Source organism: Corvus kubaryi, unplaced genomic scaffold, assembly GCF_017639235.1.
Source record: "Corvus kubaryi isolate FWS band 111438036 unplaced genomic scaffold, C.kubaryi_AGA036_p1.0 37397, whole genome shotgun sequence".
NCBI lineage: Eukaryota > Metazoa > Chordata > Aves > Passeriformes > Corvidae > Corvus > Corvus kubaryi.
Genome location: NW_024581136.1, coordinates 20285835 through 20305117, shown reverse-complemented (window position 1 = coordinate 20305117; position 19283 = coordinate 20285835). Strand labels below are relative to the sequence as shown.

Here is a 19283-nt window from a genome sequence, read left to right as displayed (position 1 = left end):
ACTGGGGATAGACGTTTGCAACTGGGGATAGACGTTTGCAACTGGGGATAGACGTTTGCAACTGGGGATAGACGTTTGCAACTGGGGATAGACGTTTGCAACAACTGCATATTTACTTTTATGTTCCTTTTTCATGAATAGCAGGAGGATTACAATTACCTTCAAAGAAAACTTTGAATTTCAGGTAGAATTTCCTTCTGTTGAAATTCCTCTTCCCCATCTTACAAGAAGAACTTTTGTGGAATTTCAGTCTCAAAGAGCTATAGAAGTTTGCAATATTGCCAAGACTGCTGGATACTTCCTTCCCCCCTGCACCCGCCCAGGGTAAAAAAAAAAGCCTGGATACATTTTCCAAGAACATCTACATATGCAATTCATGGATGGAATATTACAAGAGATTTCAGAGAATCTTCCCCCTCTGTGTTGCACTAATAACAATTTATTTTATTTTTATGCTTGGAAAGCATTTGCTCCCTAAAACAGAGCATTCTTTCAAAACTTGGAAATAAAGTCCTCACATTTTTCAGTGAAAGAAAAGGATTAAAGATTATATTGAGAGAGCATCATTTTCACACAGGATGAATAGACTACAGCAGTTCCCATGGGATCAGCTGCATATATTTAAAATCTTCGCACAAGACAACCATTGTTTCCTACAAGCCTCTCTCTTTTTTTCTGTCAGGACAGGTTTCCACACTTCACATCCCTTGAAATCCCATGGATGCTGAGCTGGACCAGATGATGAAACGATAAATTATGAAGTCTGTTAATTAGGCTGGGGTTAAAACTGGTTTTTACTAATGAAACACCTTGCTGCAGTGCTGGGAGCTGACCTGCTCTCAGCATCCAGCTCTTGTACCCAAGGAACCTGTGTCCCTGTGGAGGCCACTGCAGGACCATCAGGAATTACAGAGCCTTTTAAGAGATCTCTCCTACCAGAATTCCAGGGCTGTGCCACTGCCCACAGCCTGCAGGCAGTTCAGGGTCCTGCCAGATGTGGGAATGTTCTCCCCTGTGATGAGCTGGTTTAATCAGAGGGTTTGATGGGTCAGAAACAGCTTGAGGTGAACCAGATCTCACACAACTCCAAGGCAACTTTGGCTGCACAACCCATGCAGAGCCCACTGCTGCAGAGGGGTAAGAATGTACTTAAGAACTTGCCAGCTTCTGCTGCTGCAAACAGACAGCTTGATCAATTTTTTATATAAATAAATTACTTGATAATCTGGGTGCTGTCAAGACAGTTCTCTCTGATTTTCAGTCTATAAGAAACCATATTTGGCTGCTGTTTCAGCACACACTGATGCTTTGTATAACACTTCATAAGACTTAGCATTTTTAACATCAGTAAGGCAGATTTGTAAAAATTCCATGTTTAAATGACCCCATAATATTAAAATATTAGGCTAAACTCAACACAGTGCTAAGATGGAATAAATTGCTTCATAACAAACACCAATTCCATCATTGTCACAATGATGCCGTCAAAAGCTGCTCATTTGCAAGGGTTGCTTAACGAGCTTTTAGATCTGTGACTTATTTTCAAGACTGCAGTGATGTTACAGAAAAAGAATTTGGTTTAAAATTTTACAAGGCGAATAATGTGAATTTCTATCTAAAGAGAGTGAAGGAGGAAATGGGGCAGAGCATGAGGGACCACAGGGTTGGAATACAGGAACCCTGTCATGAAAAATGCCACTCTGGAAGGGAATATTGGACTGGAGCAGTAAATAAATGCAAAAATCATTGAACCTCAAAGTCTCCTGAAACAGCAGTCACCAGAGAAGAACTGAATGTCCTGAAGTTCCTCCCAGGTACCTGGCAATCCACCCCAGTGTCTCTCCAGCTCGTGATTTAATAGGAGCAGCAGCTCCCCAGTCTGCCAGAGCTCCCTTAAAGCAAGGCTTTAATTCTGCAGCCCAGGCACAAAGTGCCCCCTGAGCACAGCAAGGGGAAGGAAACAGCTGAGCCCCAGGAGGATCCAGGAGTGCTGCAGGTGCATGTCCCACACACAGACACTGCTTTTTTCCTTCCCTGGCACTTCCAGCCAGCTCACACCACTTCTCATGGGCATCACTGTAATACATTTCTACATCTAATAAGTACAGCTCCTGCAGTCTGAGAAAACCAGGAACAGCCACACCGTTAACAACTACATTCCCTCCAAAACCTCCTCCATTATTTAACACTCAGCCCTGCTCCTCAACTCCTCTCCTCACAGTAATTTATTCATTATTCAAACTGGTACATGAACACATATTTAAGTTATTCATACCTCTCAGAAGCGAGACCTCAGAAAAACATGAATAATTGATGGCAAATTGGCGCTCTTTAGAGGAATTCGGATCGGCTCCATCCCAGCTGCCGGTGCCCCTTCCATCCCCCTGGCTCTGGTATGTGAGTGAGGCTGCTGGCGGGTGCTCAGCCCTGTCAACCCAACCGTACAGTCTGTTCAGTTACCCTGGAGTTGTCATGTGGAATCAAGCAAACAAATATCTTCTCTCCCTTTGCCCCGACTCCGGCACTGGAAAACACATCAGGAATAATTCCTCACCCAGCTTAACTTGGGCAGCAGCTCAAGTGAAAATGCTCCCAGCTCGATACGGAATTTGAATTAGTTAAAAGGAATTATCAACAGCCAGTGGTTACATTCAGTTAATTAATAACCTGCTTAAGAGTAACAAGGAAATCGCAGAAGTTAATATTACTTATGGGGCCTCTTCTCAGAGGCTGGAGCCTGTCAGTGCCTCTGGAGGAGCTTTAGCCAAAAGGAAAGTCAAGGGAGAGCAGGACACTGAGGAAATGCAGCCTTTCAGCTGACACTTGTGGCATCTCACCAACCCCTGAGCTTCAGCCAGCCCTTCCAAAGGGAGCTGCCCAGGTGGGACCCGTGCCCAGGGCGTACCTGAGCACCTCCAGAGCCTGGCAGCTGCAACAGAAATGGTTCCCAAAGCATTCCAGAGGCATTCCACACACACGCCTGATCCTTCCACTTTAAGCATGTCCATACTCTTCCCCTTAACCTCCCTCTGATAAATGCATTCCAGATTCCCACCAAGTCAAGCTTAACTAAAACCTACCCTACAGGCCGACCCCATGGATCCAAGCCAGGCTGTGTCCTCCTCTCCTGGGAGAGCACAGGAGCAAACCCCCACTGGGAGTGTCCCAGCAAGGACGTTTTTCTAATAACAGCCAAAGAAATAGCAAAGGAACCAACTGGGAACAGCCAAGTGTAAGGTCAAGCACCCTTGGGCAGCTGCTGGGAGAAAGGAAAGCCTGTTTGCCCAAAGATAATGAGTAGAAACATTTGTACGACTCTTGTTAGGGCTTTTGCAACACTGAAGGAGTTTATAAATTATAGTTTTTAAAAAAACCTGCTCCCCAGAATCCACATTCAGTCATACAGGTCCTTGATTTTGATGGCAATTCCTCCTAATGGCTTTGTTGCTCCTGTTCATTGCACCACAGCCTGGGCAATCAAATACAAAATTAATGGGGGGTGAACACAATTCTTTTAACGATGTTAAAGTTGTTGTTGTTTTTTAAGGGAAATGCAATTGTATGTTCCCTGCATCTTCCTTTTAGCTCAGGAAGGACATGAAGAACACAGCTGGCTTCTCTCCCACTCCTCTGAGACTGTAAAGCTTGTGAGATGATGGCAGAACAGAAATATTCTTATTCTGAAAATAATTTTTATAAAAAGATTTTAATACAATAAATTTCACAGCGCAGGGTGGTCTGACTAGGAGAGCACAGACAGGGGGTTGGATTTTATTTCTGCATCTGATAACTACTTTATTCATGGTACAGCAGGAATTCAGAGGTTCCTTTGCTCACTAGGAACCTAGTTTTGATTTCTAATAGCAACAAAAATCACCCAGAGATCACAGATTCCCCATCCCTGGAAGAGTTCAAGGCAAGGTTGGATTTGGCTGGGAGCAGCCTGGGATAGTGGAAGGTGCTCATGACAGGGGGTGGAACAAGATGAGCTTTACAGTCTTTGCTGTAACAATAGGACAAACCAAGATATTGTGGCAATAAAGCAAAAAGGTTCATACACATCTTTCACCAGCTGAAAAAAAAAAATTTACATTATGAAAATAGGTTTTCCCCCCATCCTGGAAAAAAATAAATTGGTTTTAACTTTTATTATAACAGCTACAGTGAATGACGCCCTTTTTCAGCAAAGCCCTGAAAATATTTATTTTGTTAGACTTTTAAAAACAAACATCTTGTTAGGGAAGAGACAGGCTATTGTTCTCCCTCCAACTAATTGGGGAAAAGCAACAGAATATTCCATATGCATTACATTTCACCAAAATGAGTCATGTTATCTTCCACCCAGACAAAATATTTTAATTTTAATAATGACAATGCTGACAGCTACAGTACCATCTTGCAGAAGTTTGCTTGTAAATAATTAACAATTGTTGTATAACAACAGAGGGGGGGTTGATAGCTCTATTAAGTTCACAGTCAGGCTGGAGTCTCTTTAATTTTGGGTTTTTGTAAGGACCCACTCCCCTCCCAACATAAAAGGCTAATGGCAAAAATCATGTTTATGTCCCTGCAGCCTGTCCTGACAGCAAAATCCTGTTGTACGCCAGGAATCAGCCATGGAAAACCAGGGAGAATTGTGCAGGACTCACGCATCACACCTCCAAAGGGTTTCAGTTTGGCTAATAATTGTCTGGGTTTGAGGCTGAAATCCGGGATAGGATAAATAATGATTTTCAAATCCTGCTCTGCACCGGGGTGGCCTCGGCAGGGGACAGATCCAGGACAGGGCACCACCTATTAATGGCCTTTAAATATGTGCACTCCAAGGCTGGCCAAGCAGGACACCCTTGAATGTTCCCCTAATCTACTCATTTTTAAAATCAGGCAACATTCCCCTGATTCTGATGGAACCAGCCAGGGCACAAACATCTTTAGGACAGTGTAAAGGTTTCCCTTGTAAGCAAGGTCTTTATCCCACACCCTAAACATCACTAATGCACAGCTAATTCACATCTTTTACAGACATATCAGGAATTTCATCCAAGAATTTTGTAGAACTGGATGCTATATTTCCTCTATCATAACAGGAGATACACAGCTTGGGTTTGATTTTTCTTCTCTTCAGAAAACACATCTTGGTCTTTCCATCCCAGAGAGGATGAAGCATTTAACTCTAAAAAATACCAGAGCTTCTCAAAAGCCCACTGAAATTAATGGAGAGATTCTCATTGTCCCTACAAGGATCTGAAGTCCTTTATCCTCCCAGGAAGTATTTTGTGCTTTTACCTTATGCTGCCCCAGATAGAAAAGGAGATAATGCCACAGACTTTTATGAAGAAGGGAACAAGAAGCATTTCTGGGCCATGTGTTTGACTAGCAGTAGCCCAAGATTCAGTGTATTTGCACAGTTTTATACACTAAGTGCATTATTCAGGATTGTAACCACAGCCAAATAAGAAGTGTTACATGCCAACTTCATATTTCAATCAAATTTTGTATTTATTGCTAAAGCTGTTTTAGAGTCATAGAACATGGCATAAGTTAGGTTGAAGTGCAACCTTAAAGCTCATCCAGTACCACCCTTGCCATGGGCAGGGACACATTCCACTATCCCAGGCTGCTCCAACCTGGCCTTAGACACTTCCAGGGATGGGAAATCCACAGCCTCTCTGGGCAACAACTCTGATTTTTTTCCATACCAAGTCTTGCTTATTTCTGAAGTTACTATGTACCAGGCACAGTCACAGCTCCTGCCAAAATTAAAAGAGGTTTTCCCTGAATAAAACTCTGGGGTTATGACCCAGGTCCGGGAGGAGCCAGCCCCTGCCGAGCCCTGGCACTGCTGTTTAGGGAGGTTCGCAGGTGGGTATTGTCTCGTACAACGCTCAGAGCTCATTAACAGCTGCCCTTCTCCAAAGACTCACCTGCATCACAAACCCAACACCTGCTGCGCCATCGTGGTGATAAAGTTTATCACAAACAGGGAAACTTTGCATCCTCATTTCTTTATAACCACTGCAGGTTCAGAGATGTCTCCAAAATACAAGCAACAAAAAAAGTCACCTCAGCCTCTCTTTGGACAAACCCAAACGCACCCAGCCTCATTTTTACATCCCCACACACATTCACATCTCAGGTAACATTTTCATCAGCCACCTGCATCATTTTCCCACTGAACCGCGTATTTTATTACTTCAGGCATCTCAGTCCACTGGCTTTACTTTCCACGGACAGAGGGCTTCCTTAATTGAGCTGCATAGTTTATGAACTGTGCTAATTGAGCTGCATAACTCCGCTGCCGCCGGGGTTTCAGACCCTGAGCCCGACCCAATATCGAGTGCTGGGTCGGTGCCACTGGAGCTGCAGCTCTGCAAGTTGAGGAGCCCTTTAGCAGCTCCGCTGCACTTTTCACTCTAACATTCCTGTAGGGTTTGCCTACTTGCTAATGCCCCAAGGGGGCAAAAGCCGCATTCGGCTCGCACAGGTTCTTTTTTTTAAGGAGAGCCACGACAAGTGAATGAAGCTGCTAACAACCCAAGGAACCCTCGTGTTCTGTCCCCGAGAGCAGCAGCGAGGAAAACTTACCCAGGAGAGCAAAGGCAGCTACTCCCACACAGAGGAAAACCCGCCTGACTACAAAGACTGCTCCAACCACGCTGCCAGGTCCTGGTTAGGAGCCAGAAGCCTTTAAAAGGGTCCTGGAAGCAGGATGGAGGAGCGGTATTGATAAGTAACCGTGAGGACGTGCTGTTCCCAGCTGCCCCCAGTTAAGAGCTCAGCAATCAGGGCAGAGACACCGCGTCTGGAGCCAGGGCTGGTTCCGCACGGCATCCAGCTGCTTCTCACCCTAATTAAGTCTATAGGCTAACAGGGATTATTAATATTAATCACCCAGCCTCTGAAGCTGCTAATGAAACCAGATAATCCATAGCAGTGAAAATTAACACAGGGATTTGTGCTGATTTACACAGGAGAGAAGCGGTGCCTGCTCCGCAAGGTGCTCACACCTTGCTTGTGCACAGGTTCTCCTCCTGGCTGCGGAGAGATGCCTCACTAAAAACCCTAAAACATCTGCCCAGATGCTTAATAAGCTTTCCATCGTTAATGCTGAAGCTCAGAGGGCTTTGAAAGGGGAACACGCTGCCACCAGCACCTCATTTCACAATGGCAGCAGGGCTAAGCAGCAGCAGTTGCTTGGGAGCTTAAGGAAAGCAGGCAGGGAAAATAGAAGAGAGGTAGCACCTCATGGGAAAAGTGATTTAAATTAATTAATATTAGCACTGATGTGGAAGTGGCTTGGCAGGCAAAGTTTTGTTCACTAGATTTATAGAAGGAAGTCTTTGTATAAATAAATGAGCATGAAACCGTAGGAATGCTGGATTGGAACATCCTCGAGGTTACCAAACCTGTTGAGGCAAGAGCTGTCAGGTCTAGGCTCACCTGATGTTTGTCCTGATGTTGCTTCCCTAAGCAAAGCTTTTCAACACTCCACAATTAGGAAATTACTCATTAGCCAGAGACTTTTCTGTGCTCCATTAGGAACAGAGGACACCAGATCACTGGTTTGTCCTGGTGTTTGGATTAATGACTGATTGCTCTCTCAAACGTCTCCTTTTGAACAAACATCTCTTTCTTTTCATCTCTTTCTCGCTCTCCTCATGTTGTCCCATCCTTTTCCTGAGCCATTCTCACAAAGATTTCATTTCCTCAGTTTCTCTGTGGTTTTGGGGGGTTTTATTAGTTTGGGTTTGTTTGTGGGGTGGTTGTTTTGGGGTTTTTTGGGTGGTATCACTGTATCTGTTTTGTTTTTCCTACAACATCCTCCCTAATCTGAGAACCTCTTGAGAAACCACTTCCCTGAATTTTCAACACATTTCGCAGAGAAACCATTTTTCTCTCATAACTTCAAAATTTAACCAATAGTTCCTGCGAAATAAAACAAGATCTGATCCTTTGTGTCCAAAATGTGGTTCCTGGCTTTTCCCCAGCAGGTCTGAATTTATCAAATCGTGAGGTGTACACATTGCATTAAAACCAAGTAATAGAAAATTCAGTGTTCACCTTTCAAGTCCAACTCAGTAGGAAACCGATTCAATTTTGCTGTCAATTACGTTAGGGAGAAATAGGAGAAAATAGAAAAAAAATCAGATTAATGCATTCTGAGATAAATGGTATTTCAGAGAAGTTTAATCTTACTTTTGAGAGGTGCAAACTTATCACGTGTATCTACATGGAGGAGTCTGAAGGCTCAACACCAAAACTGTTCCACCCTCATCTAACTGCATTAGGGTTTCCTTTTTGTCAGCAGGACTCACGGGACAGGACGAGGATTTCAGCTGGGGCCTGAAATTCCAGATCCAGTTTAACTGACTTTAACCATAAAGGCAATTTTCTCCTAATCAGGAGTTGGATTGGCCCTTTAGGCTCCCTTATCAGGCTGTAAATAGATGTTCCCCTCTCTCCTCGGGAGGACAAGGATTAAAGGAAGACAACAGGGAAAAGAGATGGAAACCCACAGGAACTGGAGGTGGAAACCATGAAGTTCAGAGATGTTTTTAGGAGGCACCAGATCTCAGTTCAGCAGATTCTTCATAGGAGTAAGAGTTCATCTTTTTAATTATTCAATGTCCCATCTCTTAGAATGGGATTGAGATTAGAAGGTGCCTGCAGTGATCATCAAGTCCAAGCCCAGCAGGGTGGTCAGGGCCACCTCCAGCTGGATTTTGAGCCATTTTCATGGCTCTCGCCTGGATTCAGTGCGTCCCTGTCCTTCTTGTACTGAGCTGTTTGTCTTTTAGAAGTGAAGTGCATTTATCTCCTCTCATCAACAGAAAACTCCTTCCTGAATGTCTTCAAATCCCTCTGATGAATATCACTAACATTATTTCACCTGTAAAATGATAAAATCTACTTCAATTTTCCACTCTAACAGTGCCTTCACCCAGCCTACATTTTGCTCCCAGAAAAGGGTTAATGTCACGCGTATACACACACCAAGGGGTTTTATCTTTTAATAGCAAGGCAACAAAGAAATTCACTTAATGACAAGTTCTTGGACTGATGCATTATTCATTTTGTTATGTGACAGCAGAACAAAATTGTAGCCATAAATATATAATGTTATACACCACTTTTAATACCGTTTACATTTATGGAGTAATTGGCTGTCTTCCATATTATCCTCTCTTCAGTCACTTCTTTTTTAAGGGAGTGTCATGAAATGCAGCTTGTGACATCCAAGATGTGTTTATTCAAGAACAGGGACACCAACAAGCCTGGATAAACCTAGGAATCTCAACCTCTGTTTCTGAAAGCTTTTTTTAGTCTCTGGAAGGCTTTTGGAGATATCTTTACAGTGTTTTTCTACATATAAATTACTTTTTTTGCTTATTCCCCCCCTATGATTAACATGGGTTTTTAAATGTTCAGGAACAAAAGGGGAGAAGGTGAGAAAGAGGAGCTGTGAGCAAGGCTACAGCACAGATCCAAAGGAAACAGGGATTCAGGCTGGTAGGACAGTGTGCTTGTATGAAGGGCCCATCCAGGAGCTCCCCTCCTACAGCCACAGAATCCTGGAGTGCTTGGGATGGAGGGGACACCTTCCACTCCAGCCCGGTCTTCCCCACATAACAAAACCTATTCCTTCCACAAGCCTGCCTCTAACACTGTTACAAATCCTCCTGCTTTTGCCCATCCCCAACAGATGAGTGTCATGGACATAACAGGGAATTTCACCGAGCCAGACAAATGCAGCTCCACTGCCAAAACCAACACTGAATCATTGCCTGAGCAGCAATTAAACTGGAACAATGCAGATACCCAGAGCCTGCCTTTAATCATTCTCCCAGCCCTGTGTTAATTAGCTAGGCTGCAGCAACCACTGACATGATGAGCCTGTATGAGAATAAAAAGTAAAACTCTATTAAAAATGCAGTAAATTATACAGCACTCTTCCCTATCAAAATATTCTAAAATATTCATGTCCGGCTTTCCAGGACCTAAAGAGGGCTTGCAAAGAGGCTGGAGGGGTTTCACAAGGGCCTGGAGTGATAGGACAAGGGGGAATGGCCTTGAGCAGAAGGTGGGCAGGGTTAGATGGGATTTAGGGAAAAATTCTTCCCTGCGAGCGTGGGCAGGCCCTGGCACAGGGTGCCCAGAGCAGCTGTGGCTGCCCCTGGATCCCTGGCAGTGCCCAAGGCCAGGCTGGACATTGGGGCTTGGAGCAGCCTGGGACAGTGGGAGGTGTCCCTGCCCATGGCAGGGGTGGGATGGGATGAGCTTTAAGCTCCTTCCAACCCAAACCATTCTATGGTTCTAAAATGGCAAAAATCCCTACAAAGATCCCAGGGTTGTTAATTGGAATTCTTTGTATTGTGGTCTTTCTCGATCAGATTAAAATGTGTTTAGGCGAGCAGGTGGGTGCTGGTGCCGCAGCGGGAAGGTCTCCTGATGCTCTTGCACTTCCAGCAGGTCAGGGGGTGTTCCTGCCCCTCTTCCCAGCTTTGGGAGGCACCTCTGGACCCTGGGAGCAGATGACCCGCTGCGGGCCCTTCCAGCCTTCCCCAGGCTGGGATTCAGGGATCAAACCCCAGGCTCGCGGGGTGTTTGGGCTGAAGGGCCCCAGAGCCGCTGCGCTCCCGGCGGCTCCCGGCCCTCAGGCGCTGAGGCCGCAGCGCCGCCCGCCCGCCCGCAGGGGGCGCCCCGGGCCCGCGCTCTGAGGCGATGGCGGCGAGCGGGCAGGGAAGGGGAGGGAGGGGAGGGCAGGGAAGGGGAGGGGCGGCGGGGATCGTGCTGCTCGGGGCATCCCGGCTGTCCCGGGCATCCCAGCTATCCCGCTTTTCCCGCTCCTCCCGGTGCTCCCCTGTCTCCCTCCCCGCCCGCAGGGTTTCCCTCGAGGCGAGCCCGCCGGATCCCGGAGCAGCAACCGCAGCCCTCCAGGTCGGTGCCGGCCCCGCTCGGGCCCGTGTCCCTCGCTCCCGGTGCCCGGGGCCTCTCCCGACGCCGTTCCCGGTTGTTATTGCCGTGTCCTGCCTCCCCCGATCCCGTGGCTCCCCCGAGGACCGCCGGCGCTGCCCGGCTCCGTAGGGAAAAGGGGAACAGCAGCCCCGGCACCCCCGTTCCCGCAGGGATGCGGCTCCCCGGCGTGGGATGCTGGGCTCTCCTGAAAGGCGCTTCCTTCAGTTTTGTTGTTTGGTTTATTATTGTTAATAAGACCATAAAATCATAGAGCACAGACGCAAAGAACCCGGGCTGGTTTGGGTTCGAAGGGAGCTTAAAGCTCATCCCGTTCCAGCACTGCCATGGGCACGGACACCTTCCACTGTCCCAGGTGAAGGTAAACTGGGATTGTTCTCTGGGAACTGGCCTTGGTTCCCAGGTGAAATCTGGCCGAGCAGAATTCGCAACCAGTAGTGTCTAAAATGCTTTCAGAGAACAGTTTAAGCCAAAATCCAGTGACCAGGTTAATACTGGGACATGCTTGCAGAAGCCCTGGTTACTCCATAGCCCAGCTCCACCTTTTCCTTCCCTAGCAGGAATTAAATGATGAACACTGTACAAATGAATCCCTTTTGGGGTTTGAGCTGTTTGTAACCGCAGTTTAAAGAACTTGCACATCAGCCAAACACACATCTGACATCCTCATACATCACTTGCAGTTCTGGTTATTTGACATCCGGAGCACAGGGATGTGTTCACAGCAGCTGGAGAGGCAGAGGAGCTGTGGCAAAGCTCCCAAATTCCAGGGAAAACTTGCTTTTTCTTGTCTGCACTGAGAGGCTTTTCCTAAGCAAGTGAATTTCACTTCTAAACCATTGTCTGTTTCTGTTTACTTAGTCCAGAGTAAGATATTAAATGAGAAGAAGTGTCCAAACAAGAGGCTCAGGTTACTGATTCCTTATTCCTAAATGTCTTGGGCCACAACAGTTTTATTTGTAGCTGGAGAAGCACTAAACCTTTGCAGAAAGGGATGATGCCAAGGATCCAAGTTCACACCTTCCCTGGAACTTTTCCAAATGGAAGTAACCAGTATTTAGGCAGCAATCTAAGAAAGAATATGAGGTTGCAGGCAAATAATTATTATAGGAACATAAACCATTTTTAATATAATTTTATTATTTGGGGGTTGGAACTGGATGATCTTTAAGGTCCCTTCCAAGCCAAACCATTCCATGCTTTTCTCATCACTGACAACTTCAATACTACAGGAAGCAAAGAAATGTTCTGGCAGTCTCCCTATCCTCTTTTCATGTGGAATTCCTGGGTTTACTCTTCCTGGGACAGGATATTTTGCCAGGGATTTAAGAAGAGTAGCAATTTTTGTAATACCAAAATTATAGTCTTAGGGACTGGCAACACAAATATTCTGCTGCATAAATATTGAATAATAACAACCCAAAAAATCAAATTTAAATACCATGTCCCATTTTAGTGAGTCTGCTCAGCTGCACAGTGCCAGAATGGGATAAAAAATACTTGAATTACTACTGGCAACATTTTTTTTTAACTTTAAAAGTTATTTTCAAAGATGGCTACAAAGTCTAATAACTTCCCCGGTATAAGCAGAATAAACTGAATATATCCTCCAGGCTCAGGTGATTTCTCAGTGTATAAATGTATGCTGTATTTTTACTGTTTAATTGGTTTAGGTCCAATGATGACAGTTCTCTGGAGAGGCAGCCAGTTCCTGCAGGAAACTTGTTCCAGCATTTAAAGCCACAAAAACCTGAAGTCTCGTGGAAAGAAAAAGGAGTTTCTGGCCAACGAGCAAAGTAAGTCCCAATTTTACAGAGAATGATGCTCTGTGAAAACGAACTTGGAATCTTTTTCAAGAATTGAATAGTTTGATGCATCATGATGGCATCATTTGGGGAATTTTGGGGGCAGGATCACCCTGCATTTGCCTTCTGCAAGTTTTTTATGCTTCCCATGTTTCCTGTGGCATGTTAAATAACACAAACTGTGTGACACTGTGTCGAGTCACTGATTAGCCTGGGTGGATTTTAGTAGACTCTGAAGCTCACCTGGAATCTGAGTCATAAATTACTTGTTGTTCATAGCATTATCTTCAAATTAATTGCATGGAACCAACAAATAGATAAATATTTTATATAAGCATGTTTTTTAAGAGTGAGTAGCGTGTTCAGAATCTGGGTGAGCACCTCTAAGAAAAGTACTGTGACTTTATTAGCATCACATTGAACATGAAAAATCAGAATTTGGGTCTTAAATTCCAATAAGTTCCTTGGTTTAGCTTATCCGGTAGCAGATTTCTGCTCCCTCAGTGTCACTGACAGCCTCATCCAACACAGCTCAGACTAAAATGCTGCAGTGATACATTTGGAGTGTCACATATTGGATCCACAAAGTATTTTTCTTTCTTGGAAGTCCAACTCGTGTCTGTAATCAGTGAATAGGAATGAGCATTGTGTGGGTAATGCCTCATTCACAGTGGCTGTATTTATCCCCTGGAATTTGGCAGGTTTCTGTAGGAGATTGGGGCTGACTGGGAGCTGCTGCATCTGTCTGGATGCACAGGGCTTTGCACAGAGGATGTTCAGCATCCGTAACCGGATTTGGGGATTTGTACGGGCTGGGAATGGAGGCAGGAATCAACTTCTGGGGTTGGATCTCCATGCAGGAGTGGTGGCTCCTCAGCTGCATGCACACACTCTCAGTATCTGCCCAGCAGAGAACAGGAGATGGTGCAGGAATGGAGCGCCCTGGATTTGGCACCTCCTGGAAGAATGTGCCAGGGCTGTGTGGGAGTGCTGGAGTGTTGTCACAGGGCTCATTTCCATTGTCTGCTTGCTGCTTGCTGCACTCCCCTAAGTTGAAAGTCTTAATCAGTTCTCAGACTCAAACATGAGTAATCTTGCCTGAAGCCTTTTGCAAAAGCTGCCTTTTTTCTTTTTTTTTTTTTAAATTTTATCTTGGATATGTTCCTCTATCTGCATAATACAGATAGAATAATATGCCAGAGAAAGAAGCATGTTGTTCATGTTTGCAAAAATATTTGGTGGTTGACAAATGAGCTTGATGTACTGTGCTGTTGTACTGACTTGACACTAATCTCTGCCACTTAGAGCAAATGAGAATAAATCACCTTTCCTCTCTTATCTTCTCCACCCTGAGTTGTGTGTGCACTTGCAGCACAAGCTGGCTCAAGGTTTATATAAATCCCATGCTCTCCCACCAGTCCTGTCCTGCCAATTCAGTTTGGGTTGGGAAAAGGTCAGGAGCAGCACTGGAGTTGGCACTTGCACAGTGCTGAATCACTTTGTCACTGGGTTCAGGTTTCAGACATGCAGGTAGGAGATGACAAAGGAAAAGTGGGAATGATCTCAGCAGCTAAAAATGCCTGGAAAAGAATGGGATTGACTCCAAAGTCTGTCCCTATAAGGGGGATATAATTTACTGACCTGGTAAAAGGGCTGTGGAAATCAAGTGAAATAAAACCATGCTTGCTCAGCTGTTGAGCTGCAGAAATGTGAGCTGAAATATTAATTGGAGAGGGGCTTTACATTAAAACTGTCATGTTTGTGAGCATGGAATTCAGCAAGATATGTCCAGTGGGCGCAGGTTTGGGACTGCTCCCTAGTCCTCATTGTCAGTCACAGCTCTCCAATTAATAAGCTTACGTGGAGTTGTGAGCCCTTCTGTGTTAAACCAACAGAGGGTTTTCTTATCTCAGTAACTGAAAGGCTGGTATTTACAGCAGGTGAGTGTCAAATGCTTGTGATGTAGTTCTGGTCACAACAAAATGGTGTTTCAGTGCAGGTCACTAAAGGGAGCACATGAGGCAGTGAGGAGCTTGTGGTTTGTGCCTTTGTCACTTGGGGTAGGACCGGCTGAGCTGTGGTGATGCCAAGTTCTTCCAAAGGTGAGGGGGGGATTGCTGTGGGAGGTCCCTGTGGCTGCAGCTTTCATCTTTCTTTATTTTGAAAAAAACTTCTGAGTTATTAAACCTTGTTCTGCTTACACTCTTTTATGATTCCTTCTGGAATTTGTTCCAGTCAAATTCACATGTCCTGCCAGAGTGGGAGAGTGGACCAAGCACTGTCCTGAGCGTTCCTGCTGTGCTGGGTGGCTGGAGACCTGACCAGTTTCCTAGGCTGCTTTTTAACAAACCAGTTGCCAGTCCAGGTGATCTGTTAATATTCCTGCTTTTTCACTTATCCTTTTAGAACTGTCCCTTTAGACTTTGGGATAACCTAACATTGCTCAGCCAAATACACACTGGGAGAGAGAAGAGTTTTGTATTCAGTTCACTGATCTGCCATCTATAAACCAAGTCATAATTGCACAAATATTTACACTGATGTTTATTTCTGGCAGTGATTTGGTGTTTGTCATTCACATTGTGATTATGAAGCAGCATTTCCATGCAGTTGAAGTATTTCAAACTATTTGCCTACTGAACAAGCAAATGTCTCTTCTCTTTCAGATTGTCACTGCTGCTTTTTATGTGAACAAGGATCTAATTATGATTTCACAATTTGTTTACTGTAAGCTCAAGAATCAGAAGGTGACAAAAGGTAAGTTTTTACAGCAATTAAAATGTTCTCCATGATGTAGTACAGACTTTACTGAGAGATTTTCCTACAGCATTTAATTTTTTTTTTTTTTCCAGAGGGATCAAGAAATAGAGTGTACAAATTCTGGAGTTCTGGGACCTGTTGCCTCCTGTTTTCCCTATTGCCTCCCGTTTTCCCTTCCTTCTTGCTTCTGACCCACACACATCTGTGAATATTTTCCATGGAGTACTTTCAGTTGATACAGACATAAAAAATGCAATAGGTTTGTGGAATCTGGTTCCATATTTTAACCAATTCCATGGTTTTTGTGGAAATATGTGGGAGTTGAAACCCAGCCTTATTTCTTTGTGGAGTTCAGTTGGTTTCCTCCCCGTTGATTGAAACTGGGCTTTATTTGCTTATAGCATAAAATATGTTGACATCTTCATGTGTCCTGTTTCAATATCTGCATTTAAAAACACATATTCCAGGGAATGAAATTATTGGAGTTGTGCTTGAGAAAATCCTGGCAGTGGTTGGAATGTTCAGCCTGCCCATGGACTACTGTTTTGTCTGAAATGGAAGACAGCTCTCTTCATATTGTATCAAATCAAAACCATTAACTCATCAATTTAAAAAAAAATGTGAAAGAAAATCCATGGTACAGCAGAGGTAACAAAAAGCTGAAGTAAACCAGATGCCTCCCCACAGACTAAATAGGGATAAAGCAGATTCAATATGGAACTGATAATAAACTTGGAGATAGGGCAGTGCTGAGGGATTTCCTTCCTGCTGCCTCCTCTGGGAACAGACCCAGGCTTTGGTGCATTGAGCTGCCACTGCCTGGTCCAACATGATAGTCATCAATATCTTAGTGAGATTTTACTCATTCACATTTCAAATATCCTTGCTTTTGCAGGTTTTAATCAAGATGTGTGGAAAAAAGTTGCATTCTATTCTACTCAGCAGTTTTGTTTATTAGCTGTTATTTAATCATAAATTATAAAGTATAATATATAATTATAATGTAAGAGAGAAGGTGAGAATGAACCTTTCCTCTCAGTAGCAATGTCCACCAAGGGGTTCCCCAGCAGTTCCTCCACTGCTACAATCAGTACTACAACAGTGAGCAGGGGTGGGCACAGAGCCCAGAAAAAAGAGGTGAAACTTCCACTGCTGCCAAGAAAAAGAGACATGAAATTCTACCTTTACATTTGCATATTTGTACTGCAAACAGAAAGTGACCTCAAATCAACAGCAGATGTTATTTTTCAGCTAATTTGTTTGTGTGTCATTCCAGGCAGTCCCAGCCTGAGGAATTTGGGCACAGCCTGGATTGTGGGGTGTGGAGCTCTGAGGGTCACTGCCCTCTGTCAGCTGCTCCTTGGGAACCAGGAACGTAGTCCAGCAATCCTGAGGAATAATGTAAGTTCTTACCTGTTTGCATTAAAAAAAAAAAAAATCCCACCCAGAAGTGTCTTGAAAAGTTTGTGTGCTTTAAAGAAACCTGGAGGATTTTTTAACAAGGATGTAGAAATCATGTATGTGAATGTTTTTCCCACACATCCCAAAATAAAGAAGTTACAGAATTGCTTCTTTCACCAGCATCCTGGGCTTGTTGTGTCCTTTGGGTCCCGAGGATGTACTGCTCTGAACTAACAGAACATCAATGTTGTGTCTGTGCCTGTGGGAAATGCTGTAAACATCCACGTGGAGACCACCAAAAATCAATAAAAGTGGAAAATCACCATTGTACCTGCTGCTGTCAGTCCAGCAGGGAAGTTCACAGCCTATTCCAGCAGCTTCATGGCCTTCCTGCTAATGCCAGGGAAATAATTGTAATCCAGCAACATGGCCCAGCAGGGAAGCAGCTTATTTTCAAAACACAGCCAGAGTGAGAAAACCAGCAACTCTTAAACTGTGAAAAATGAGTATTTTGCTTTCTCCAGACAGGATGATTCATTTTTTTTCGTGGCTGGAGCTGCAGTTTTTAGTTTTGGTTTGAGTTATTGTGCCCAGGCTTTTTGAGCAGGAGGACTGGATTGATATCAGTGTCATATCCCAAAGCCTGGCACCAGTTTTGATCTGCATTGTTGTGAGATGAAGATTAAACCCTTCCTAGCCCTCTTTGGTCATCTGAAGAGCTGCACTGCACTGCTTGAAAGGAGTTCTGTCCACAAACTCAGCCTGTGGACTCTCAGTTTAATCCTCTGAAATGCCTCAGAGCATTCTTGCCAAAATCCATGTGCTTTTCTTTTCCAGGGCTCTCCTGATATGATTGAAATGTCAGGCTTCATTTGTGGCATGTGTGTCCTGTGTGTTTTACCTGGGCAGCAGATTCCCTCAGTTCCATAAAAATGTGAGTGGGTTTTTGGCACTTGTTTATTTAACTTTCTGTTCCTTCCAGTGTTGGATTCTCCCTCACACTGAGCCCTCCTCAACTCAAACCCCCACTTCGCTTTTGCGACTGAAAAAAATGGAGGTTTTTTCCCATTCAGAGAATGCCAATGAGAATTTTGGAAAATGCTGGTCTTTGGTTCCTGGAAAAAAGATTGATTGGCAGGGGAAGAGGAAGGAATTATTTACAGCTGGATTTATCAGCGGAAATCTGCTTTGTATGATTGTTGTCGTGAGCAAGTGGCATCCTCCCTTTTCTGTCTCCAAACTATTCCATCATGGGAATAAAAGTTAGAATTAGTTTTAAATCTTAGCCCCTTTTCACCAAGATACCATTACTTTTCCCCACAGCCTCTTCACTATCAGTATATTTTTAAAAACCCAACAAGCACATCAAAAGAGTAGAAGGCTTTACTTTGTCAGTTACATGCAGAAATTTTAATTCATTATGGAAGTGACTAATTAATTTCTAAGCCTGTTCATATTCTCTCTCTACCTGGAACGTCACAGTATTTTCAAAAAGATCTACTAAATACACTGCTACAGCAACAGATTCCTTAAAAACTAGTTACCATTTGGAAGCAGATTATCCCTGCTGTTTGCACTCCCACAAAAATGGCATTAACCAGAGACCTAAGGACTGTAACAGTTCCTGAATTTTCAGTGGTTTGTGCTGAAACTCAGAAATTCAGAGCCCCGGGAAGACAGGGACAAGAATGACTGAAAGTTTTTGAATGTGTTCTATCACAGAATGCCCAAATTATCTCTAACTGCGTACTGTGGGGTACATTTTAACATTTCTTTGTATTTATAAAGCTGTTATTTTTTTGATTTGTGTATAAAATTTGTATTTAGTTCCAGAGAAGATGCACAGAAGGTACCTTTTTCCTGCTCTTTGCCTTGGCCATGATGGGAAACTGCACCTGTGGACTGAGGCTTGTTCTAAAGATGCAAAAACCCGAATCCTCCCAGGCTCTCTGCTTTCTTCACCACCTTTCATGGCCTGTTGGGAGCTTTGGGGTTTTGTTCCTTGACATTTTTGTATCATTCTCCCATTACAGCTAAAGATTCTCAGGACAGGCTTGTTAATAAATAGATCAGAAATAAAGTGGATTTTTTTAAATCACATTTCTTCTAACCTGATAATAAAATCTTCTTGCTGAACAATAATTTGTACCTTTTCTATAATGATAATTCTTACAAAAATAGCAAGTCTATAGAAAATATAAACATTAAATCTGCTTTGAACAGGTTAATTTATAACTTGGAGACAATAAAAATTGGGAGGGGTTGCACATCATGCTGGGGTGATTTTATATTTAATATATTCATGCCCAGTGTAGTAGTTATTGTTAGTCATGCTCTTTCTAG

At 43.9% G+C, this 19283-nt stretch overlaps 2 protein-coding genes across 8 annotated transcripts in view; one reads left to right on the top strand and one right to left on the bottom strand.

The window, feature by feature from the left end:
• VEPH1 (ventricular zone expressed PH domain containing 1) overlaps positions 1–6754 on the bottom strand; it is a 60623-nt gene extending 53869 nt beyond the window's left edge. Inside the window, exons 1-2 of one of the 7 annotated variants that reach the window (XM_042042264.1) lie at positions 6586–6754; positions 2276–2427 (exon numbers count right to left, since the gene is read on the bottom strand). The gene's annotated coding sequence lies outside the window, so the exon portion shown is untranslated. Of the gene's footprint in view, positions 1–2275; positions 2737–3080; positions 3167–6585 lie in introns of those variants that run through there. The other 6 variants (XM_042042265.1, XM_042042271.1, XM_042042267.1 and 3 more) reach the window with 6 other exon arrangements.
• A 6650-nt stretch (positions 6755–13404) lies between these two features.
• SLC66A1 (solute carrier family 66 member 1) lies at positions 13405–19082 on the top strand (the record flags this gene model as incomplete). The annotated part of the gene is given in 7 exon segments (XM_042042400.1): positions 13405–13847; positions 15015–15144; positions 15446–15536; positions 16816–16940; positions 17778–17822; positions 17824–17874; positions 18768–19082. Coding segments are annotated over 7 exon segments (1095 nt in total), but the record flags the coding sequence as incomplete, so codon positions are not given.
• Positions 19083–19283: the final 201 nt, after the last annotated feature.